Genomic DNA, 19,270 nt, shown 5'->3' on the forward strand with positions numbered 1-19,270 from the left:
CGCCCCAGACAAGGGGCCAGGCACACGGCTGTGGGTCACCCCTTGCCATGAGCCCCTCGGGACTGTTTTTCCCCACCATGGTGACAGGGACACCTTGGTGGCAGACACCCAGTGGGGGTCAGGACAGCCCCATAGCTCTGTGCCAGGAGAAGCCCTTGAGGCCACCTAGCCTGCTGTGCCCACCACTGCTCCGGCCCCACAAACCATCCTGGACTCCTCAGCGTCCCCAGGAACCCCTCGTTAGCCCCATTTCATCCCCCTTTGACACCACCCCGACAGCACCCTGCCTCTCCATCCTCCCCTTCCTCCCGCCTGTGCCTCTTGGCTAAGCCCACTTGATGTTCGGTGACAGGGAAATGTCCCTCACCATCTGGTACCTTGTCCCCTGCAGCTCCCCCCAAAGGTGCTCACGGCCTGGGTGCTCTGGGGACATTCGGGGTGGCCTCCCGGACCAGAGAGAGATCAGCAAGGTGGGATGCAGGGAGAGATGCTCTTGGCACCATCACCTTGTCCAACCGGTGCACGGAGATTGCAATAGGACGGACGCTCTCCTTGGGCACTGGTGAGCTGGAGACCCAGAGCGAGCGTGGGCACGACCCCAAAACCACCAGTCCCTCCGTGCCATGGGAACTGCCCTCCAGCATCCTGGCAGGGGAGCTCGGCTCTGCCCCCCCGGTGTATTGCCCATTGCACGGGTGCTTGCCAGCACCCATCCCTGGAGCTCCCTGGAGCACGGGGCGATGTGGGAGAGGCAAGGGCTGGGCGGGAGGGAGATGCCACCCACCGAAGCACCGCTGGCTCCTCCTGCGGCCCACGCCTGGCCACGGGGCTCCCTCGCAGCGTCGGACGGGACCTACGGAGCTACGGCTACAAGCGTGAGGCTGCTGCAGCTCGCCCGCCCTATGCCACCTCCTTGTGCTCCTGCTTGGGCTCCTTGATCACCTGGGGGCAGAGGGAGAGGGGCCGTCACCCTGGGCTCAGGCTCTCCTCCCTGGCTGAGCCTGCCTGGGTTCTGAACATGCTTGGGGACAGGGACAGGGACGGGGATGGTTTTCTCTATGAGCTGCCAGGCTCAGCTCCACCATGGTCCAGAGCCAGCTCATGCCGTGCTCTCAGGGCACTGGGATCACTGGCTCCCTGCCCAGGCTGCTCCTGGGACTGAGGGATGGTGGCCCCATGTGCATGACATGGGGACACCCCATGGGGAGGCAGGGGTGGAGGGGAAGCAGCGTGGGCGACACAGATGAGGACTTCCCACCTCTCCATCTCTGGTCTCCACGGTTTTGACCACGATGCTCCTCTTCAGGTGGGCTTCTGACATGGATTTAGTGTCCAGGCTGGTTTCTAGGAGACATGGGCAGGATGTGGCAGTGACCCAGTGCCCAGGGTATGGCCAGGGTATGGCTTCTCCAGCCACACTCAAGTGGAGGGGCCCAAAGGGAACAGGTTGTGCTGGAAAACCCTGAACCATGGGAGACAGTGGCCCCAGGGACATGACCAGCCTCAGGGACACTGTTGGCCTCAGGGACATGGTTGGCCTTGGGGTTGTGGCTGGGGACATTCTTGGCCTTAGGGATGCGGTTGAGGACATAGTTGGCCTTGGGGATGTGGTTGGGGATGTGGTTGGCCTTGGGGATGCAGTTGGGGACATTCTTGGCCTTGGGGATGCAGTTGAGGACGTGGTTGGCCTTGGGGATGTGGTTGGGGACATGACTGGCCTTGGGGCTGTGGTTGGCCGTGGGGCCATGAGTGGCTTTGGGATGTGATTGGGCTTGGGGACAGGGTTGTCCTTGGGGGGTCAGTTGGCACTGGGGACACAATTGGCCATGGGGATGTCATTGGCCGTGGGGGATGTGGTTGGCACTGGGGACATGGTGATGTGGTCGTCAGTCTCAGGGACATCATTGGCCTTGGGGACATGCTCGGCTTTGGGGACGTGGCCAGGGCACACTCCTCCCTCCATCTTGGAAGAACTTGGGAGTCTTGGTTCCTTGAGATTTGGAGGAAAAACCTCCCGGTCCCTCTGGATGGGGCAGGAACAGCTGAGAAGATGCCTCTTCCCACTGAGCCCCGAGAAGCCACCCCTGCTTGTGCCACCAGCTCAGCCCAGCCACCCAACACGTGACCACGGCCTCACCTTGGATCTGCAGGTTGGAGAAGCTCTGCACGGGGATGGTGATCCTGCAGGAGCAATGGTGGGTGTCGGGAAGAGCGTCGGGGTCCTGCCGCCCCTGCCATGCACACCAGCTCAGCCCTGCCCGGGGCTGGGGCAGGGGGGCTGGAGGATGGTCCCCAAGCAGGTCAGACACCCCAGAGGGACCATGAGGACTTGGGGGTGGTTTGGGACATGGCTGGGGAGGGGGAGAGGGGCAGGATGGAACCCCCGCTCTGCCATCACCTGCTCTCCTCGCCCTCCAGCAGCTTGCGGTACATGGCGATCTCGATGTCGAGGGCCAGCTTGACGCTGAGCAGATCCTGGTAGTCCTGCAGGTGCCGGGCCATCTCCTCCTTGAGGCTGCAGATGTCCTCCTCCAGCCGCACCACCGTGTCCTGGTAGCCAGCTGTCTCCAGGGCGTAGCGTTCCTCCAGCTCCCGCAGCTGCCTCTCCAGGGACTCATTCTGGGGGGCCACAAGGGGAGGTGACACCCTTCACAGCCACCTTCTCCCAGGAGCGGGGGGGTCTCCACGATGCCCATCCATCTCCCATCCTTGGGCACCAGCCATCCCCCCCAGCATTGGGTGGTGGTCCCCACTCCTGTGCCAGGGAACCCCATGGTGGTGGCAGCTCCCCGAAGACATGTGCCCCCCCTTGCACCTCATGACCGTCACCTACCGAACCCCGCAGAGCCTCCAGGTCGCAGGTGAGGGCCTGGAGCTGGCGCCGGTACTCGTTGGCCTCCTGCTTGGCCGCGCGCAGGGCCTCCGCGTGCCGGGCAGCCGCGTCCGTCAGGTCAGCAAACTGGGGGGGGGGACACGTGGGATGGGACCACGTGGCAGGGATGTGTCCTGGTGGCACGTGACGTGGGGACACGACCCAGCTCTGCTCCACGGGAGGGACGTGGCCCCAGTAGCACATGGCATGGAGAAATGTCCCTGCTACTGCAGGGCGGTGGGATGGTGCACGTGGGACATGTGTCCAGTGCCATGTGTCCCTGGGGACAGGTCCCTGCTCCCGTGGCAGGAGAGGGACAATGCACACGGGCCGTGCACTTGATGTGGCACTGGGGGACATGTCCCTGTTCCCACAGCAGGAAGGGACACATGGGACAGCCCCGGAGGCACGTGTCCTGGGGCCACATCCCAGCTCCCGTAGGGGGCCGTGGCCCCAGCAGCACGTGTCGTGGGGACACATCCTGGAGGGAGGGACAGTGCACGCGGGATGTCCCCTCAATGGCACGTGGTGCTGGGGACGTGTCCTGGCTCTCGTGGGTGGAAGGGACAGAGCACGTGGGGCTGTGGCCGATGGCACATGTCGTGGAGGCACAGTGTGGGACAGTGGACACGGGCCACACCCCTGATGGCAGGTGTTGCTGGGGACATGTCCTTGCTTTGCGGGTGGGAGGGATGGTGCTGTGGGATGTCAGAGGGGACAGGTCCCTGCTCCTGTGGGACGGTGCACGTGGGCCATGTCACTGTGAACAGAGCTCCTTAGGGACCGTGCCTGCGTGACACACCACGGGGGACACGTCACTGCTCCCCACAGGGACCAAACCAGGACAGGGGACACGAGCAGGGACACCAAACCCCAATGCACCATGACCGAGTAGAGCCAGCCAACCCCCCTGGCCACCCTGGGAGGGGACAGCCAGGCCACCCACCCGCTGGGTGACCATCTCCCACCGCACCTTGGACTTGTACCACTGCTCGGCCTCCTGGGCGTTGCTGGTGGCCATGGCCTCGTACCGGCCGCGGATGTCGCACAGGGTGGCCGCCAGGTCCACCTGGCTCGCATCCACTTCGACGTGCGCCCGCTGCTGGGCCAGCTGCTCCCGCAGCTCCCGCAGCTCCTGGGGGGACAGCGGGGGTCAGCCCGGCCCCCCGAGCCCCGGGCCCCCCTCCCCGACTGGAGTTACCTCCTCGTGGGCCTTGTGGAGGGAGGCGATGTCAGCCTGCAGGAGCCCCACGCGCCGCTCCAGGTCCAGGCGAGCCAAGGCGGCGGCGTCCACGTCCTGCCACCGCGGGGGACAGGACGGACCGTCCCCAGGGCTGGTCACCCGGGACTGTGCCCTCCTGAGCTGCCTGGTCCTGCCCGCCCCTGCCCACCCCTGCTCATCCCTGCCCGCCCCTGCCCATCCCTGCCCGTCCCTGCCCCGTCCCTGCCCCGTCCCTGCCTGTCCTTGTCCCATCCCTGCCCCATCCCCATCCCTGCCCCATCTCTGCTCCATCCCTGCCCCGTCCCTGCCCCGTCCCTGCCCCGTCCCTGAGGGGGCTGAGCTGGGGGCTGAGCCCCCTGGGGTGCAGGATGGGGGACGCAGGATCCGGCCCCTGCCCTCACCTGTCTGTAGGCAGCCAGGCTGCTCTCGGCCCCCCGCCGCAGGGTCACCTCGTCCTGCAGCCTGCGCCGGAGCAGAGGGACAGCGGGACCCACTCGTTAGGCACCGTCACTCATTAGGCACCGTTAATCATTAGGCACCGTCACTCATTAGGCACCGTCACTCATCACTCCCAGCCCCAGGGACTGACCCCCCTGGGCAGATGCAGCCCCACACCACCAGCACCCTCACCCTGTGTCGATGCGTGTGCCCATCCCACACAACCCCCCCGCCACCGTCCCACGCCGTCCCCAAGGGTTGCCCTGCCACCCATGGCCCCGTCACCACCCTGGTCTCTTTCTCAGTGGCCACCCTGATCCCTAGGGACAACCCAGTCCCCATCCTGGTGCCCAGAGGACACTTTGGTCCTTGCCACCACCCTGGTCCCCAGGACAACTCTGATCACCATCCTGGTGGCCATCCTGGTCCCTGCTGCCACTCTGGTCCCGCTGGTCACCCTGGTCCCCATTCCAGTGGCCATCCTGGTCCTGGTAGTCACCCTGACACCCATCCCAGTGGCCACTCTTAATCCTGTCCTGGTGGCCAACTTGGTCACCAGGGCCATCCTGCTCCTAGTGGCCACCTTGGTCCCTATCACCATCCCAGTTCCCATCATCATCCTGGTCACAGTGGCCACCTTGGTCCCCAGGACTACCCCAAGCAGGGTAGCACCTTACTTCTGCTGGAGGCTGCCGAGGTCCTCAGCGAGGTTGTCCCTCTCGATCTCCAGACGGGCCTTGGCGGTGGCCAACTGCTCTACGTGGTGCCGCAGGTCACGCAGCTCTTCCTGGTAGACGTCGGCCAGACGCGAGGGCTCCTGGTCCCGCGCCTGGTTCAGCTCCACCACCAGCACCTTGTTCTGCTGCTCCAGGAGCCGGACCTTCTCGATGTACCTGCTGAAGCGGTCGTTGAGCTCCATCATCTCCACCTTCTCGTTGGTGCGCGTCTCCCTGAGCTCCGAGTCGAGTGCCGCAGCCAGCGAGAGGTCCATCTTGCCCAAGCCCAGGCGGGCACCCGCGTGGGGACCCGGCTGGGTGCTGTGGGGGGCCCGGAGCCGGGCTGGGGGGCTGGCGGGGAGCACCCGGTACACGGGGGTGGCAGAGCCGAAGCGGTGGCCGTAGGAGGACAGTCGCTGGCTCTCCATGCCAAAGGGGTGGCGCGATGTGCCCGGCCCAGGGGTTTTATGGAGCCCGGGAGCCCCTGGGCCTGCTGGCCACCCCGGCGCTGGCCACTGGCCAGTGAGCCAGAGGGCTGGCACAAAAGCCGCCCTTTGTGGCGCCTGGCGGGGGCGGATGCGCCCTGGCACCCAGCCTGGGCACCGCGGCACGGCCCTGGCCACTGCCTGCCCCCCCGGCGGGCACTGCCAGGGCCCGGGGGGGCCTGGGGCACACGCCAGGGTGGGAGGGAGAGCGGTGGCCACGGGCACCCACAGGGCAGCCGGTGGGTGGGTGATGGGTGCGAGGCTGGGTGCGATGCCATGGCGCACTGTCTGTGCTGGGTGTGATGCCATGGGGCACCGTGGGTGCTGGGTGCGATGCCGTGGGGCACCGTGGGTGCTGGGTGCGATGCCGTGGGGCACCGTGGGTGCTGGGTGCGATGCCGTGGGGCACTGTGGGTGCTGGGTGCATTGCCATGGGGCACAAGCGGCTCAGCACCGGCCACTAAAGCCCTGTCGCGGGGCTGAGGCACTTTGCAGGCAGCCTGGCAGTGCTGGCAGGCTGCTAATTAAGGCAGTCTGCTAATTAAAGCAGGCTGCTAATGAAGTGGCTGAAGCCTCCCAAGGCTTTCCCGGCCCGGCAGGTCTGTACGAGCGCTGGCCCATGGCCACTGGAGCCCAGCCGGGGCTCAGGGCACCGGGTCCCCTTAGCCCAGGGGGGGCCTGATCCTGCCACGGCTGCGTCACCGGTCACACATGCGCTGAGTTTGGGGGGTCTTTTGCCCCCAGGTGGCCCATGGCGGAGGGGGAGCGAGGGCCGGGTGCCAGGGGCTTTGTGCCAGGGCACCGCGCTGCTGGGAAACATGGGGGGACGGATCCAGGCACGGGGCCACCGCCAGCCCTGTCCCCTCCGAGCCACGGTGCCGTGGCCACAAATTGGGGCAGGGCCAGGCCTTGGGGACAGCCCAGGCAGGGAACAGGGGTGTTTCAGAGACACAAGGGACACGTGGTGGCATTGGGGTGGGTGCCCTGAGAGGCAGCTGGGATGAAGCCGGGGACAGGGGAGTCCCTGGGTGCTGGCGGGGGTGCTGTGGGGACAGGTCTCGCCGGCTGGCACCTACGTGGCAGCCAATGGCTGGGAAAGGCTCCCTGCCCACTAAGGGACAGGGACACATGGCCAGGCCCCGCTGGACCATGGCCACCATCGCTGGGCCACCAACAGCGGCCGGCCAGGGGGGTTGTGGCAACAGCCACGTCCCCATGGGTGCTATCTGTGGGGACCCAGAGCCTCTGGGGGGGTCACAGTGGTGGGACTGGTGGCACTGGGGCAGCGCTCAGCCTCTTGCTGCCACATCCCCCTTTACTCCCCAGAAGCTCCTCGTCCCCAGCCAGACCTGTCCTTATGCTGGGCATCCCCGTGTCCCCCCGTGCTGTCCCCAACTGATGTCACCAGCAGCGGGCAGGGGTTTTGCCCAAAGAAACCCCTGCTTTGGGGCACCCACGTACCCCCCACGTGAGGCTTGGCCTCCCCAGCCTGCCAGAACAGTGACAGCCCTCGGGGACACGTGCTGCGTGACAGCCCATGGTGACAGGGGACCTCCGGCCCTATAGACTTTCTGAAGTCCCCTGCGGTACAGGAGCCTTGTGGGGACGGGGAGGGGACAGAGCGGGGACTTCGGGGTCCCCAGGGATTTATTTTCTCCCGGCTCCTCCACAGCCGGGATCAAAGCAGGGAACGCTGTCACCGCCAGCGGCTGCGGGGAGGCAGAGCTGGGCCCTCCCTCCTCCTCCTCTGCCCTCTCTTAATGAGACAAACGAAGCAGGAGGCGGCTGGAAGTTTTAATTAGAAGCTTCCAACCTCCAAGAAGACAAAGGTGAGGAAAGTGGGGCAGGAGGAGCTGGTGACCCCGCTCCCCAGGGACAGCAGCACGCCTGGTGCTGGGGCCACCCTCCCCATCCTGCTCCTGTCACCTCTGAGGGTGGCTACGAGGAGCTGGTGCAGGCAGCCAGATGTGCCCCAGATGTGCCCTGGGATGGGGGGGGGGGGCATGGGGGTGTCAGGGAACAGTCACAGTCCCCATGGAGAGATGCTCAGAGCTCTCAGCCCCAGGAGTGGGGGGTGTGCAGGCAGCTGGAGCGAGGGGACAAGGGGGACAAGGAGACTGGGGTGGCAGGGACAGGGGGAAACCAGGGCAGAAACACCCTCCCCCCTCTCTACGGGATGGGCAGGCAGCCCCCCCGGCCCCTCGCCTGCCCCCCGGGCTGCTGCCACCACCTGAGAGCCCTCCCCAGCACAGCAAAGGGGCAGAAAGCAGCCCTGGGGCCCCCCCGATTCTGGGAGATGTGGGGTGAGGAGGGGGGAACCCCAAGGGAACCCACCCCCAGGAGCAAGAGCCTGTCCCAGGCTCGCTCAGACGGGAGCCGCTACCCGATGCCAGCTTCTCGTGTGAGGGGGAGGTGAGAAGAACCAGGTGCCCGTCTGCCCTCGGGTTTGAAATGAAAAGGGATTTATTAAAACCGTCTGTTAGAAGAACAACCACCCCCCACCACAACCACCACAACCACCCCCCACATCTGATGCAAAAAAACCCACAGGGGCTACAAACAACAGGGGGACACAGCCAGGACCCCAGGTAGGAGGCGGCTGGGTGTGACTTTAGGGGTACAAGAAGGACTTGAGGGGCTCCCTGTGGGGTGGGAAGGCTGGGGTAGGGCTACCAGAGGAAAGGAAGGCGTTGGGCAACTGGGTTTGGACATGGGGAGGGAGCCATCAGCATAAAAGCTTCATGGGTTGGGGGATGAGAGTGGGGGGCCGCTGCCGAGTGCTGGGAGCTGTTTGGTGGTCCTCTTGCCACCCTTCCAGGCCAGAGGGCCCAAAGGATGTTCTGAGGACGGAAAGAGGAGAGAAGGGGATGAGACAGCTCCTGGGTCAAAGCAGCAAACCCAGGTCCACTCCTGATGGAGCTCCCTCCTCCTTTCCCCCCTCTCCAAGTACCCACTGCCCTTCCCCGAGGCTGCAGCAAACCCCAAACAGCACCTTCCACCAGCACCAAACATCCCAATTCCAGGGATGTTTTCCCCCCTTGGAGCTGGAATGGTGCTGGCACAGCACCAGTTTGCTGCTAGCCCTGAGGCAGGGATCATGGTGGGTTCCCAGGGGGGCTGGGGGGTGCGGAGGGGCACAGGGCTCACCCAGGATGCGGGAGGGCTGCTGCTGGGGAGTTGGGTGCTGTGGCTCCGGAGCCGCTCAGGGAGGGGGTAGCGGTGCTGGGAAAGAGAAAGGGGCATTTTAACCCCCCCCACCCTGAGGCTCAGGGCCCCCCGTTGTCCCCAGAGCGGAGGCCAGGCAGGAGCTGCCAGCCCTCGCTGCCCGCACGCAGGGGTACGGGGGTGCCCGCAGCCCTCTCACCTCTTCACCTGCCTCCGCTTCCGCGCAGATGCTCTGGAAGCCGCGGAGGGCACGGGATGGAGGGCACGGGATGGAGGGCACGGGATGGAGGGCACGGGATGGAGGGCACGTGGCTTGTGGTACCCACCAGCAGGCAGGTTTGGGGGTGCAGGACGATGGCTCCAGGGAGGAAGGAGGTGCCTGAGCTGCTGCTTTGGCACACGGAGCGTCTGGTCTCTGCTTCTTTCCCACCTCTCTGCTGTTTGCGCTGCATTTTGAGAGGGGCACCAGGAACGGCGACATACGCCTCTGCTAAAGGAACAGAGAAGGAACAGTCACTGCTGTGTCTGCAGCTCCCCAAACCCCGGGGCATCCCCCTCTGTCCCAGCAGAGCTCTGCCCAGCGAGCCCCACAGCAGTCGGGTGTTTCCATCAACCCACGTTAAAGCCAGAGGAGAAGAGGCAGCACAAAGACTCCTGCGCCTCGCCAGCCTGAAGGCACCGCCTGGCCCCAAAGCGAGTGTCCCCCGTGGCGGTGCCTGGTCTGTCCCCCCAGAAAATGGGGCGTGCAGAGCGCACAGCTTCGCTGTGGGGTTTGTGTGCTGGCACTGAGGATGAGGAGGACGAGCTCAGACGAGGCTACAGCCAGACTGACTCGGGCAAATGCACCATGGAGGAGTAAACAAGATGAGGAAAAAATTAGGATCAAAACTGCTGCTTTGGTGTCCTGGAGCAGAAACATCCCTCGCGTTGAAGCTGCCTCGCACACACCCGCGCTGAGCTCCCCGGGGACCGGGGCTGCTGGCGGCTCCGCCGGGCCCCGGGCTGCCGGCTGGCCTGAACCGAGGCTGGAGCCGCTCTCGGCGTAACCCGCTGGGTGCCACATCAGCAGAAACTCGTCTCCCTGCCCTGCACCCGCGGCTGGCAGCTGCCCCCCACCTCCACCACCTCCAGCGCACGCTGAGACAAAGGAGAGGGGACAGCACCGACTGTCCCCAATCCAAACCCTCACCGTCACAGTCCTGCTGCGGCCTCTGGGCTGGGGTGGCCCCGCTGAGCTTGGTGGGTCTGTTTGGAGATGTCATTTGCTCCAGGCTTACACCAACCTCCTGATAGACCAAGCGCTCCAGGTCCTCAAATTCCAAGACCATGTCAGGAGTGAGGAGGTTGGCAGCCTTCAGGAGGGAATGCCGCCTGCGGGCAACGCTCAGGACGGTGGCTACAAGCCTGGGATCAAGACAGACAGACCCCAAACCAGTTAGTAGGTGAGCTTGAGCCAGTGTCACCAGTAACAGAGGCTCAGCACCACCAGCATCACCTCTGAGACACCTCCTCGGGTGAGGCAGAGCCTGGTAGAAGAGTTTTGGGGGAAAAGAGGCAAAACTTTCAAGCTGTGAGATGCCCAAGCTGGCATCCTGGAGATCCTGAGCTGCGAGTGGTGCATCACCCGGGGGTTACAAGGACCAAACGGCAGCCACAGGCTTTTTTGCCAGACTTCAGATGCTCGTTAGCTCGGCTAGAGGCAGCCAGAGATCCAGGCACACATCAAGGCCAACCTCCCTCAGGAGACCTCTTCTAGAGAGGTTCCTTCTGCCAAGACGTTTGGGGCAGAGACATCAGCAGATGGTGCCGCGGGAGCCCTGCCAGGGCAGGACCTGGGGGAGCCGAGGCAGGAGGAAAGACTTGGCCGAGGTGATTTCAGGACTAACAACCTGCACTTAAGGCTCGCCCAGTTGCTGTGCCTGGAAACCTTCGTTGTCGGCATTTCCAGGAGAGATTATCCCATGGGATTAGATCCCCGGGAGCCAAATCCCTTATTTTACAGTAGTCTGCAAGCAAAGACCTGCTCCCACGGCCACCCAGACCATCCCTCGGATGGCCCCGTGCAACAGCAGGGTGGGCAACCCGTCCTCCATGGGCAAACAAGAGGATTTGGGGATGGGGACGGCACGAGGATACTCACGTCTCTGTCCTGCTGCCAGACAACCCCTGTAGAAGGCGGCTTGGTTTCTTCGGTTCCAGCTGGAGGAGATCAAGCTGGTGGGTTGCTCTGGGGCTGCTGGGAGGCATTTCCTCTGGAACCTGGAACAATCAGCCAAAAATCCTTACCAGCAGCCACAGCTTCTCTGGGCAACCTGGGCCAGTGTCTCACCACCCTCACAGGAAAGAATTTCTTCCTAATAACCCCCCTGCCCGTGTTTCTCACCTCTGAGGGCAGCGTATCGTCTACCAGGATGTTCGGGCCAGTGGCGTCTGCCCAAAGGCCCAGGTGGAACGGGCAGCCAGCAAATCCCAGTCATATTTGGTCTGGAAGAATTCACCCAGCTTCTTTCTGATACAACAAGAATGGAAGAAAATACCTGACCTGCACTCACAACACATTTGAAATCATGGAATGGTTTTGGTTGGAAGGACCTTTAAGATCATCAAGTCCCATCGCTTGTTACCTGGGAGAAGAGACCGACCCCCCCCTCGCTACACCCTCCTTTCAGTCAGTTGTAGGGAGCGAGAAGGTCTCCCCTCAGCCTCCTTTTCTCCAGACCCCCTACATGGCTCAAGTGCCTGAGCATCGCTGGGACCCTCAGTGCTGCCCTCCTGGACAGTGGGATTTCTCTTGGGAAAGTTGAAATCCCCAAGCCACGTCCTTGAAGAAAGTAGCGGAGATGAGCCCCGGGAGGCAGTCCTGCTCTACGCCGAGGAGAGAGCGAGTGGGCACCCAAACCCTGCAGAGATGCCGTCCTCTTTGGAGGACATCATTTGTCATGCATAAATATCAACTCACAAGTCTGTGCTGAGTCAGGTAAATTTAAAAAAAACCCCAAACCAGAGAAATTTCTGAAGAAATCCACCAGATCGTTTGGAAATGGCTTTTTTCCCTTCAACAATGAAAAATGTTGAAACCACAATTTAAAAAAATGGGTTTGTGTGACTCAATTTAGACACAGCATTAGGCAGCTCTGGAGAGTCTCCTTGTTGGACTGATGTCTGTCAGTTCCTTCTACATTTCAATTTATGTGGAATTTCAGCAAATTGGTGTCCGAGATCACAAGACCATGAGGTGACAGGATCTCTGAGGTTTACCCCATGCCCTGCTGTTTGAGTTAAAATAACAACAAAAGAGCTGGTGGGTCACAGTCTGGTTTGTCTCTGGCCCTTCTTTGTAATTAGTGAGGAATTGAACAGAGGCCTTGGATCCTCTAAGACTAAGCACAAGCAAGAGTCAGTGATGACCATAACTCTAAGTGTTCTCAGTCCCAGAAGCAGACCCTGTCTGCAAACATGCCGTTGGCTTCAGAACGTGCCGTTATTGTAGCTGAAAGGAAAATTGCTGAAAGGAAAGTTGATTCTGTCTGAAGGTGCCACAGAGCAGGGCTTTTAGGGCCTACTTTGAGGCCTGCTTTTACTAAACCGTCTGGTATCAGGGGCAGGACAGCAGTTACCCCAATCACAAATGAGCGGGGTAGAAAACGTTTAGTCACTGTTTCCCACAACCAAAGAACTCAGGAGCATCCAGGGAACTCACCAGGCAGCAGGTTTGAGACAAACCAGCGCTTCTCCACACCGGGCACAATAACCCGCGGGGTGACAAGGAACCGGCTGCGCTCACAGACCCACGGGCTGCGGCCATTGAACGTGACGATCCCAACGCACGAGCCTGGCTCTCGGTCTCTCAACTGCAGCCGGCTGGAGGAGCGCAGGCAGGGGAGGGCTCCCTGCCCCAAGAATCGTTACTGGCCACCAGCAGGGGCAGGGGATTGGGAGCTCTGGTCCGACGTGGTGCAGCTGGGCTTAGATTCCCACAGGGCTGGAGCAGACTCTTCTTGCAGCAACCGGTGCAAGAGCTTATCAGACATGAAGTAGGAGCCAAGACCGAGCCCTGTGGTTGTCTAAACACCTCCGTTCTCAGGGACTTTGAGGGCTTGATCACACATAGAGATATTTCTGAATAAACTCTCGCACTTTGAAATCATCCCCAAATTCTTCTGGAATAATTTTCAGATGTGGGTGAAGTCACGGAAAGCATTTCCCTCACCTGGGGTATCTCCACTGCCTGAAAGGAGGGTGTAGCGAGGTGGGGGTCAGTGTCTTCTCCCAAGGAAGAAGTGATGGGACAAGAGGAAACGGCCTCAAGTTGCACCAGGGGAGGTTTAGATTGGAGATCAGGGACAATGTCTTCCCCGAAAGGGTTGTCAAGCACTGGCACAGGCTGCCCAGGGCAGTGGTGGAGTCCCCAGCCCTGGTGGCCTTGGCAGTGCTGGGTTAATGGTTGGACTCAATGATCTTAAAGGTCCTTTCCAATCAAAACGATTCTGTGATTCTATCTGATGTGCAGGATCTCAAATCCACCATCAGTCCCTGCCCGTGGCAGGATGATCTCTAAGGTCCCTTCCAACCCAAACCACTCTGGGATTCTATGACCGGTGCAAGCCCCTCTCAGAGCAAGGTCTGAGCTCAAAACCCGCTGGTGACCTTGTCTCTAAGGGCTCCCAAAACCGAAGTCCCAAAAGAGCTCCAAAACAGCCCAGAACCACCCAGGAGTGGGTCGGCCCCGTGGCAGGAGCACCTGGCACCCAGTAGAGCTTTGGTGACGGCGTTGACTGAGCCCTTTGGGGTAGGGAAGCCCCCGAATCCGCCCCCACCCCCGGCATCCCCCGTCGGACCTGAACTCCTCGTAGGAGGGGACACGCTGGCGCAGGGCCCGCAGCTTGGCCGCGCTCTCCCTCTCCCGCCTCTCGTCGCCGGCAGCAGAAGGGCAGGTTTCCAGCCCAGCTAATGGATTCGCGGCCGGCAGGAATCCAGCACCCACCAACAGCCCGGCCGGGAACGCATCCAGACACCTGGACTTTCCCCCTGCGAGCAGCAACTGGGCAAGGCACCAGGTTCGGCCTGAAATTACAAAGGCCTCCGTCTCCCCACGCAGCCGTGACGGCCCTGCTAATTCGAGGAAGGGCCTGGCTGGAATTGAAATCAAACCGGCAGGTTTGCGTAGGAGAGCACCGAGAAAGGGGGGAGCAAATTTACAGAGCCCCGGGAGAGTGGAATCCCCGGCTCAGTGCCAAGGGGGACACGATGGAGGAGAGAGCCTGCCCATGGCACCTGCGGGGGGGCACAAGCACGGGCCAGCGATCATCAGCCCCGCTTTGCTCTGGGTCAGGTTTTAGGTCCGGCTCCCACACGTTAAGTCGACAAGAATCAAAAGCACCAAGTGAAATTTCAGCCCTTGGGAGATGTAACACCAAGCTGGGAGCACAAGGCTACCCGGGAGACGCGGCCACCAGCGTGACCAGTACGCGCTGGCCTGCTGCAGTGCTGGCTAGTGGCCTGCTCAGCCCCGTAGCCCTCTTTTCAGAGCCACAACCACTCTGATTTTCCCTGTGGCACACCAGGAGTAGCAGCAGGAACTCGGCGATGCTGGTCCTGGCACAGCCTTGCTCCCTCACCCCCTTCTCAGCACAAATCCCGAGCAACATCGCAACCACCAGCCCCCACCTGCAGGAAGGCGTGCGAGCGGGAGGAGGCGGCGTTGGCGTCGGTGGGATGCTGCGTCTGGGTTTTGTTGCCGTTGGCCAACATCTCCAGGAGCTGCTCTACCGACGTGGGCTGGGAGAGAACGGGCAGAGGGTCGGTACCAGCACACCCTGTACGCGGGCACCGAGACACCCCGACACCAAGCAGCCACAGCGGCTCAGCTGAGGCATCCACAGCTCCACAGGGCTCGGTTTCAGCTTGGGGTCACATCTGCTGCCACACAGGTGGCACCCCCGTGTCTTCACACCCCCATGTCTTCACACCCCCATGTCCCCCAACATTCGCTTTCAGACCTAGTGTAGGCGCAGCGTTGCCCAGACCTCGTACCTATTTTTATACCCACCTGGTGAAAGGAGAGACCCTGACCACGACTCCCTTCATGGGATCCTCCCGGATGGCCAGAGGGCCCTTGGGCTCCAACAGGTCGTGAATCTGTTCGTTGTACACCTGGAGCAGAGAACTCGAGGTCAGGCTGAGGTTTGGTTCACCCGCAGAGAGAGGAGCTTTGTACCCCAGGGTCATGCACAACCTGGTGTCCCCCCTCACCACCACCTCCAGGACCTTGTTAGCAGCTGATGATGCTCTAAGCGCAGAGAACAGGAGGGCTTTACCGGTCCTGCAGCACCGCTCCCCTAAAGCCCTTTCAGCCGGGAAGCCCTCGTTGCTACGTGGACCACAGCAAGAGAAGACCTCCCCAACTCCAGACTGGAGAAAAACCAGCAGCACCAGTTCACCCAACTGGGTGGATGAGCCTGCTTCCAGTCCAGCTCTGGGAACACCGGGCAGCACAGCAGCTACCCTGAGCGTGGCCCTACAGGGTCTGAATGAACCCCAAATCTCACCAAAGGTGACCCAGAGACAGGAGGGGACGTGGCTTGGCCGTAACGTACCTCCTGGTAGGAGACAAGGACCTCACAGCTCTTCTCCTCCTTTCTGGCCTCGATCCTCTTGTACAGCTCCACCACGGTGAGGTACATGATGCCGGGGCTTTTCTCCGAGCCCATCATGGTGTAGGTTTTCCTGCTCACGTCACGCCGCAGGCAAACACTGGGAAGAGAAAGGGTGGACGGTTGAAACGATCGTTAATTAACGGGGGAGTGGAGAGGAGAGCTTCCCGCAGCAACCCCTGCGGCGCGGGGGTTGCTCCCAGCCTTCGCGCAGACGAGGCAAAGCCAATTACCCTCCGTGCTGGCTGCACATTCCTTCAGTGCATTTTTTTTTTCCTCCTCGTTTCAGCCTCCCTAATTTAGCAGAGACAGAACGAGTCCCCAAACCATCACTCGCTCGGAGGCCACGCTCAAGTCACCCCTGAACCTTCCCTTTAACAAGCCGAGCAGCCACATTCCCCCATCTCTCCCCAGAAGGTGTTTCTTCTTCCAGACCTCATAATTCATCTCATTTTTTTCCCCCTCCCCATCTTTCAACACCCTCTTTGAAGCATCACCATCAGAGCAGGACACACTAATCAAGACAGCCTCAGCCCTTCTCCCCGTTAGCAGCACTCGGCGCTTCCCACCTCTCTCATTTGAGGATTCTGGAGTTATTTTATGCAGATAAAGAGACACGAGATGCGCCTGCCAGGTGGGCACGCTGACAGAGGCAGCCTTCAGCGGCTCACAGAGCCAGGAATAGCATCCTCTGGTCCCGGCGTCCAGCCCCGCACATGATTAGACGTGAGCACGGTCGTCTGCCGCTCGGTGCCTGCCTCGCCGCAGTGATGTGCTCGTTAAGGCGCTCGGCTGCTGACAGCCCGCGAACGGCACGGGGCAAGGAGCTTTGCAGACCCAGCAAGGAGCTTTCCAGCCTGGTTTTGCGGTGCTGCCAGCCTGGGAGATGCTCATGAGGGGCACAGCAGCCCCCAAAGCACCCCGAGATGCGTCTGCTTCACCCCAGACCCCGCTCTGAAACTCAGCGACCGCCCGAAGCTCTGCCCATCGCAGCGATTCCAGGAAGGGCTGGTGAAACCAAGGTGCTCTTTGTGCCACGGATCCACCTCATTTCTTCCCATCCTTCCCACCCCGGGAGAGCGAGTGATCCTCATCCCTCAACATGCCTGGAAAGCACCTGTCCAGCTTCATTTTCTATCCCAACGCCCACCTCCATCCTCTACGTCCCATCTCCTACAGTGCCAAGCACTGCCACGACCCCCAGCGTCGCAGAACCACAGAACAGCCCAGGCTGGCAGGGACTGGAGGAGATCATCTGGTCCAAGCTTTTGTGGGCAAGGCAGCCCGGATGAGATGATCTCACACCCTGTCCAGTGGCGTCTTGAACCCCTCCAGCCGTGGGGACTGCGCTATGTCCCCAGGGAGGCTGTTCCAGTCAATGTTCTCACTGTGAAAAATGTCTGTCTTCTCCTGGAATGAAACCTCTCCTGGTGCAACCTGTACCTGTTGCCCCTTGTCTTCTCACGATGAGAGAAACCCCATCCTCTCTGTAGCCACCCCTTAAGTACTCAAAAACTGATGAGGTCGCCCCTGTGCCTTCTCCAGGGAGAAGAACCCCAACTCCTTCAGTCTTTCCTCCTAGGGCAGGTTCTCCAGCCCTTGAATCATCATCTGCTTGGACCCTCTCCTCTCTGTCCACGTCCTTCTTGACAAGACAACAGAGAAGCTGTGGCTGCCCCCTCCCTGGCAGTGTTCAAGGCCAGGTTGGATGGGGCTTGGAGCAACCTGGTCTAGTGGAAGGTGTCCCTGCCCGTGGCAGGGGGTTGGAACTGGATGGGCTTTAAGGTCCCTTCCAACCCAAACCATCCTGTGACTCTCTAAGAGCACTTCATGTTCTGCTTCGCCTCATTTACCTGCTGAGATCAGACAACATTTCCATGTCAGGATCATCCCTGTCCTGGTCACACCTGCAATCACCCCAGCTTGGTGCCACCAACGAGTTTAAATCTAAATGTTTTTGCGTTGCTGTTGTGTGTCTCTCCCCCCGCCTCCCCAAAACTGCTTCCAGGCCTCCAAAAGAAATCCACAGCTCTGCTGAGCCCACCCAGCCCGTGAGCAGATGGGGCAGAAGCTCCTGCAAGGATCAAAGGTGTTTCCCGGGACTTACTGGAGCACCTGTAGCCATTGAGGACGCTGTCCAACACCTCTTGGGTGCTGTGCTGGAGCACCGCCTCCTGCGTGGCCCCCTCCCTGAAAACTGGGTCAAAGACAAACTTCATGGCCTTGCCCTGGTGCTTGGGCCCGTGGGCGAGCAGCACGCTGTTGGGGGGGCCACAGGGCTCCTCAGGGTCAAAGACGAGGACATCCTGGTGAACGACGTGCAGGACGGGGTCTGTGGCCCGCTCGGGGCGGGGGGGGGAGGGGCGGGGGGAGGTGCCGCATGCACGCCATGACAGCCAGTGCCCTTCTCGGGCAGGGGGCCCAGTGCCATGGCGACAGGGGGAGCACGGTGCTGGCTGGAGGACACGGCTCTGGGCTCGAACGTCCCGAGGAACCTCACGCACTCTGGGGGTGGGAGGGACGGGGTCAGTGCGGGGGTTAAATCAATTGAGGGGGAGCCGCAGGCTGGGCAAGGCTCACACCCCCACTCCCTGCCCCTATAGCCACCTCTATAACCGCCCCCACAGCCTCCTCAATGACCCTACATCCCCCTTTGGACCCCTAGAGCCTCATGCCCCCCCTTAGGGCCCCTATAGACCCCCTATAGACCCCCAGAGCCTCACCCCCTCTTAGGGCCCCTATAGACCCCCCTCACTGCCATACCCCACCTCCAGACCCCTATAGCCCCTCTCACAGCTCCCACCCCCCAAGCCATACCTGCCCTTCATACCTCTATAGGGCCACACCTTAGCCCAACCACCCCCCCCAGCCATCCCCTACCTTGAGGCCCCTACAGCCCATCCCCCTACTGCAATACCCCCCCTTCAGACCTCTATAACCCCCCCCCGACACACCCCCACCTTCAGGCCCCTATAGCCCACCCCCCTACTGAAATACCCCCCCTTCAGACCCCTATAACACCCCCCCAGGTGTACCCTCGCCTCAGGCCCCTATACCCCCCCCCCACAGCCATAGCCCCACCTCAGGACCCTATAGACACCCCTCCACACCATACCCCACCTTCAGGCCCCTATAGCCCCGCTCACAGCCCGACCCCGACCCCTTCAAGCCTCTATAGCCCCCTCCGGGCCCTTCCTACTACCCCCGCCCTCCGGATACCCGGGCCCCCCTCCCTGGGCCCCCACACGCCACCCTCCGACCCCGCAGCGCCCCCAACGCCACTGACCCGCCGCTGCCGCCGCTCCGCTTTGAACAGGCGCGCAGGCCCGGCCCTCTGCTCTGATTGGTCCCGCCTCCTCCTCCCATTGGCTCCGCCTCTCTCCTGATTGGCCGCTCCTCCCGCCTCCTCCTCCCATTGGCTCTCCCGCGCCCCGCCCGCCCCGCGCGGTGCCCCACGGGAGTTGTAGTCCCGCCGGGCCCGGCCGGCCGCCATCTTGCCCTGCCCCAGCCCCTGCCCCAGCCCCGGCCCTGCCGCGGGCACCGGCCCTTGAGGGCGGCAGAAGCGGCGGCCCCGGCGCTGCCCGGCGGAGAGAGCCCGGCCGAGGGCCCCGGAGGGGCTCTGGGGCCCAGGGTCCCCCCTGATGCCAGGCAGGTGGTGGCTGCAGCCACACCAGGCCTCAATGGCAGCCGTCTCCTCACAGCTCTGAGTGGACAGTTCC

The 19,270-nt window shown here is 62.2% G+C and overlaps 1 protein-coding gene across 1 annotated transcript; it reads right to left on the reverse strand.

The window, feature by feature from the left end:
- Window positions 1-900: 900 nt before the first annotated feature.
- GFAP (glial fibrillary acidic protein) lies at window positions 901-5,676 on the reverse strand. The gene is made up of 9 exons (XM_068419028.1): window positions 5,210-5,676; window positions 4,496-4,556; window positions 4,074-4,169; window positions 3,846-4,007; window positions 2,834-2,959; window positions 2,399-2,619; window positions 2,138-2,181; window positions 1,259-1,344; window positions 901-942 (listed from the first exon to the last, which is right to left on the reverse strand). The coding sequence occupies exons 1-9, from the start codon at window positions 5,674-5,676 to the stop codon at window positions 901-903; spliced, it is 1,305 nt and encodes a 434-aa protein (XP_068275129.1).
- Between the last annotated feature and the right edge of the window lie 13,594 nt (window positions 5,677-19,270).

The sequence above is a fragment of the Nyctibius grandis genome, chromosome 26 (genome assembly GCF_013368605.1).
Source record: "Nyctibius grandis isolate bNycGra1 chromosome 26, bNycGra1.pri, whole genome shotgun sequence".
Taxonomy (NCBI): Eukaryota; Metazoa; Chordata; class Aves; order Nyctibiiformes; family Nyctibiidae; genus Nyctibius; species Nyctibius grandis.

Excerpts from the sequence above, each read along its gene's own strand:
- GFAP (XM_068419028.1), bottom strand. The coding sequence starts at position 5,676 with ATGGAGAGCCAGCGACTGTCCTCCTACGGCCACCGCTTCGGCTCTGCC. Across the intron at positions 4,557-5,209 it reads CTCGGCAGCCTCCAGCAGAA|GCTGCAGGACGAGGTGACCC; the intron begins GTAAGGTGCTAC and ends GCTCCGGCGCAG. Across the intron at positions 4,008-4,073 it reads TCCACAAGGCCCACGAGGAG|GAGCTGCGGGAGCTGCGGGA; the intron begins GTAACTCCAGTC and ends CTGTCCCCCCAG.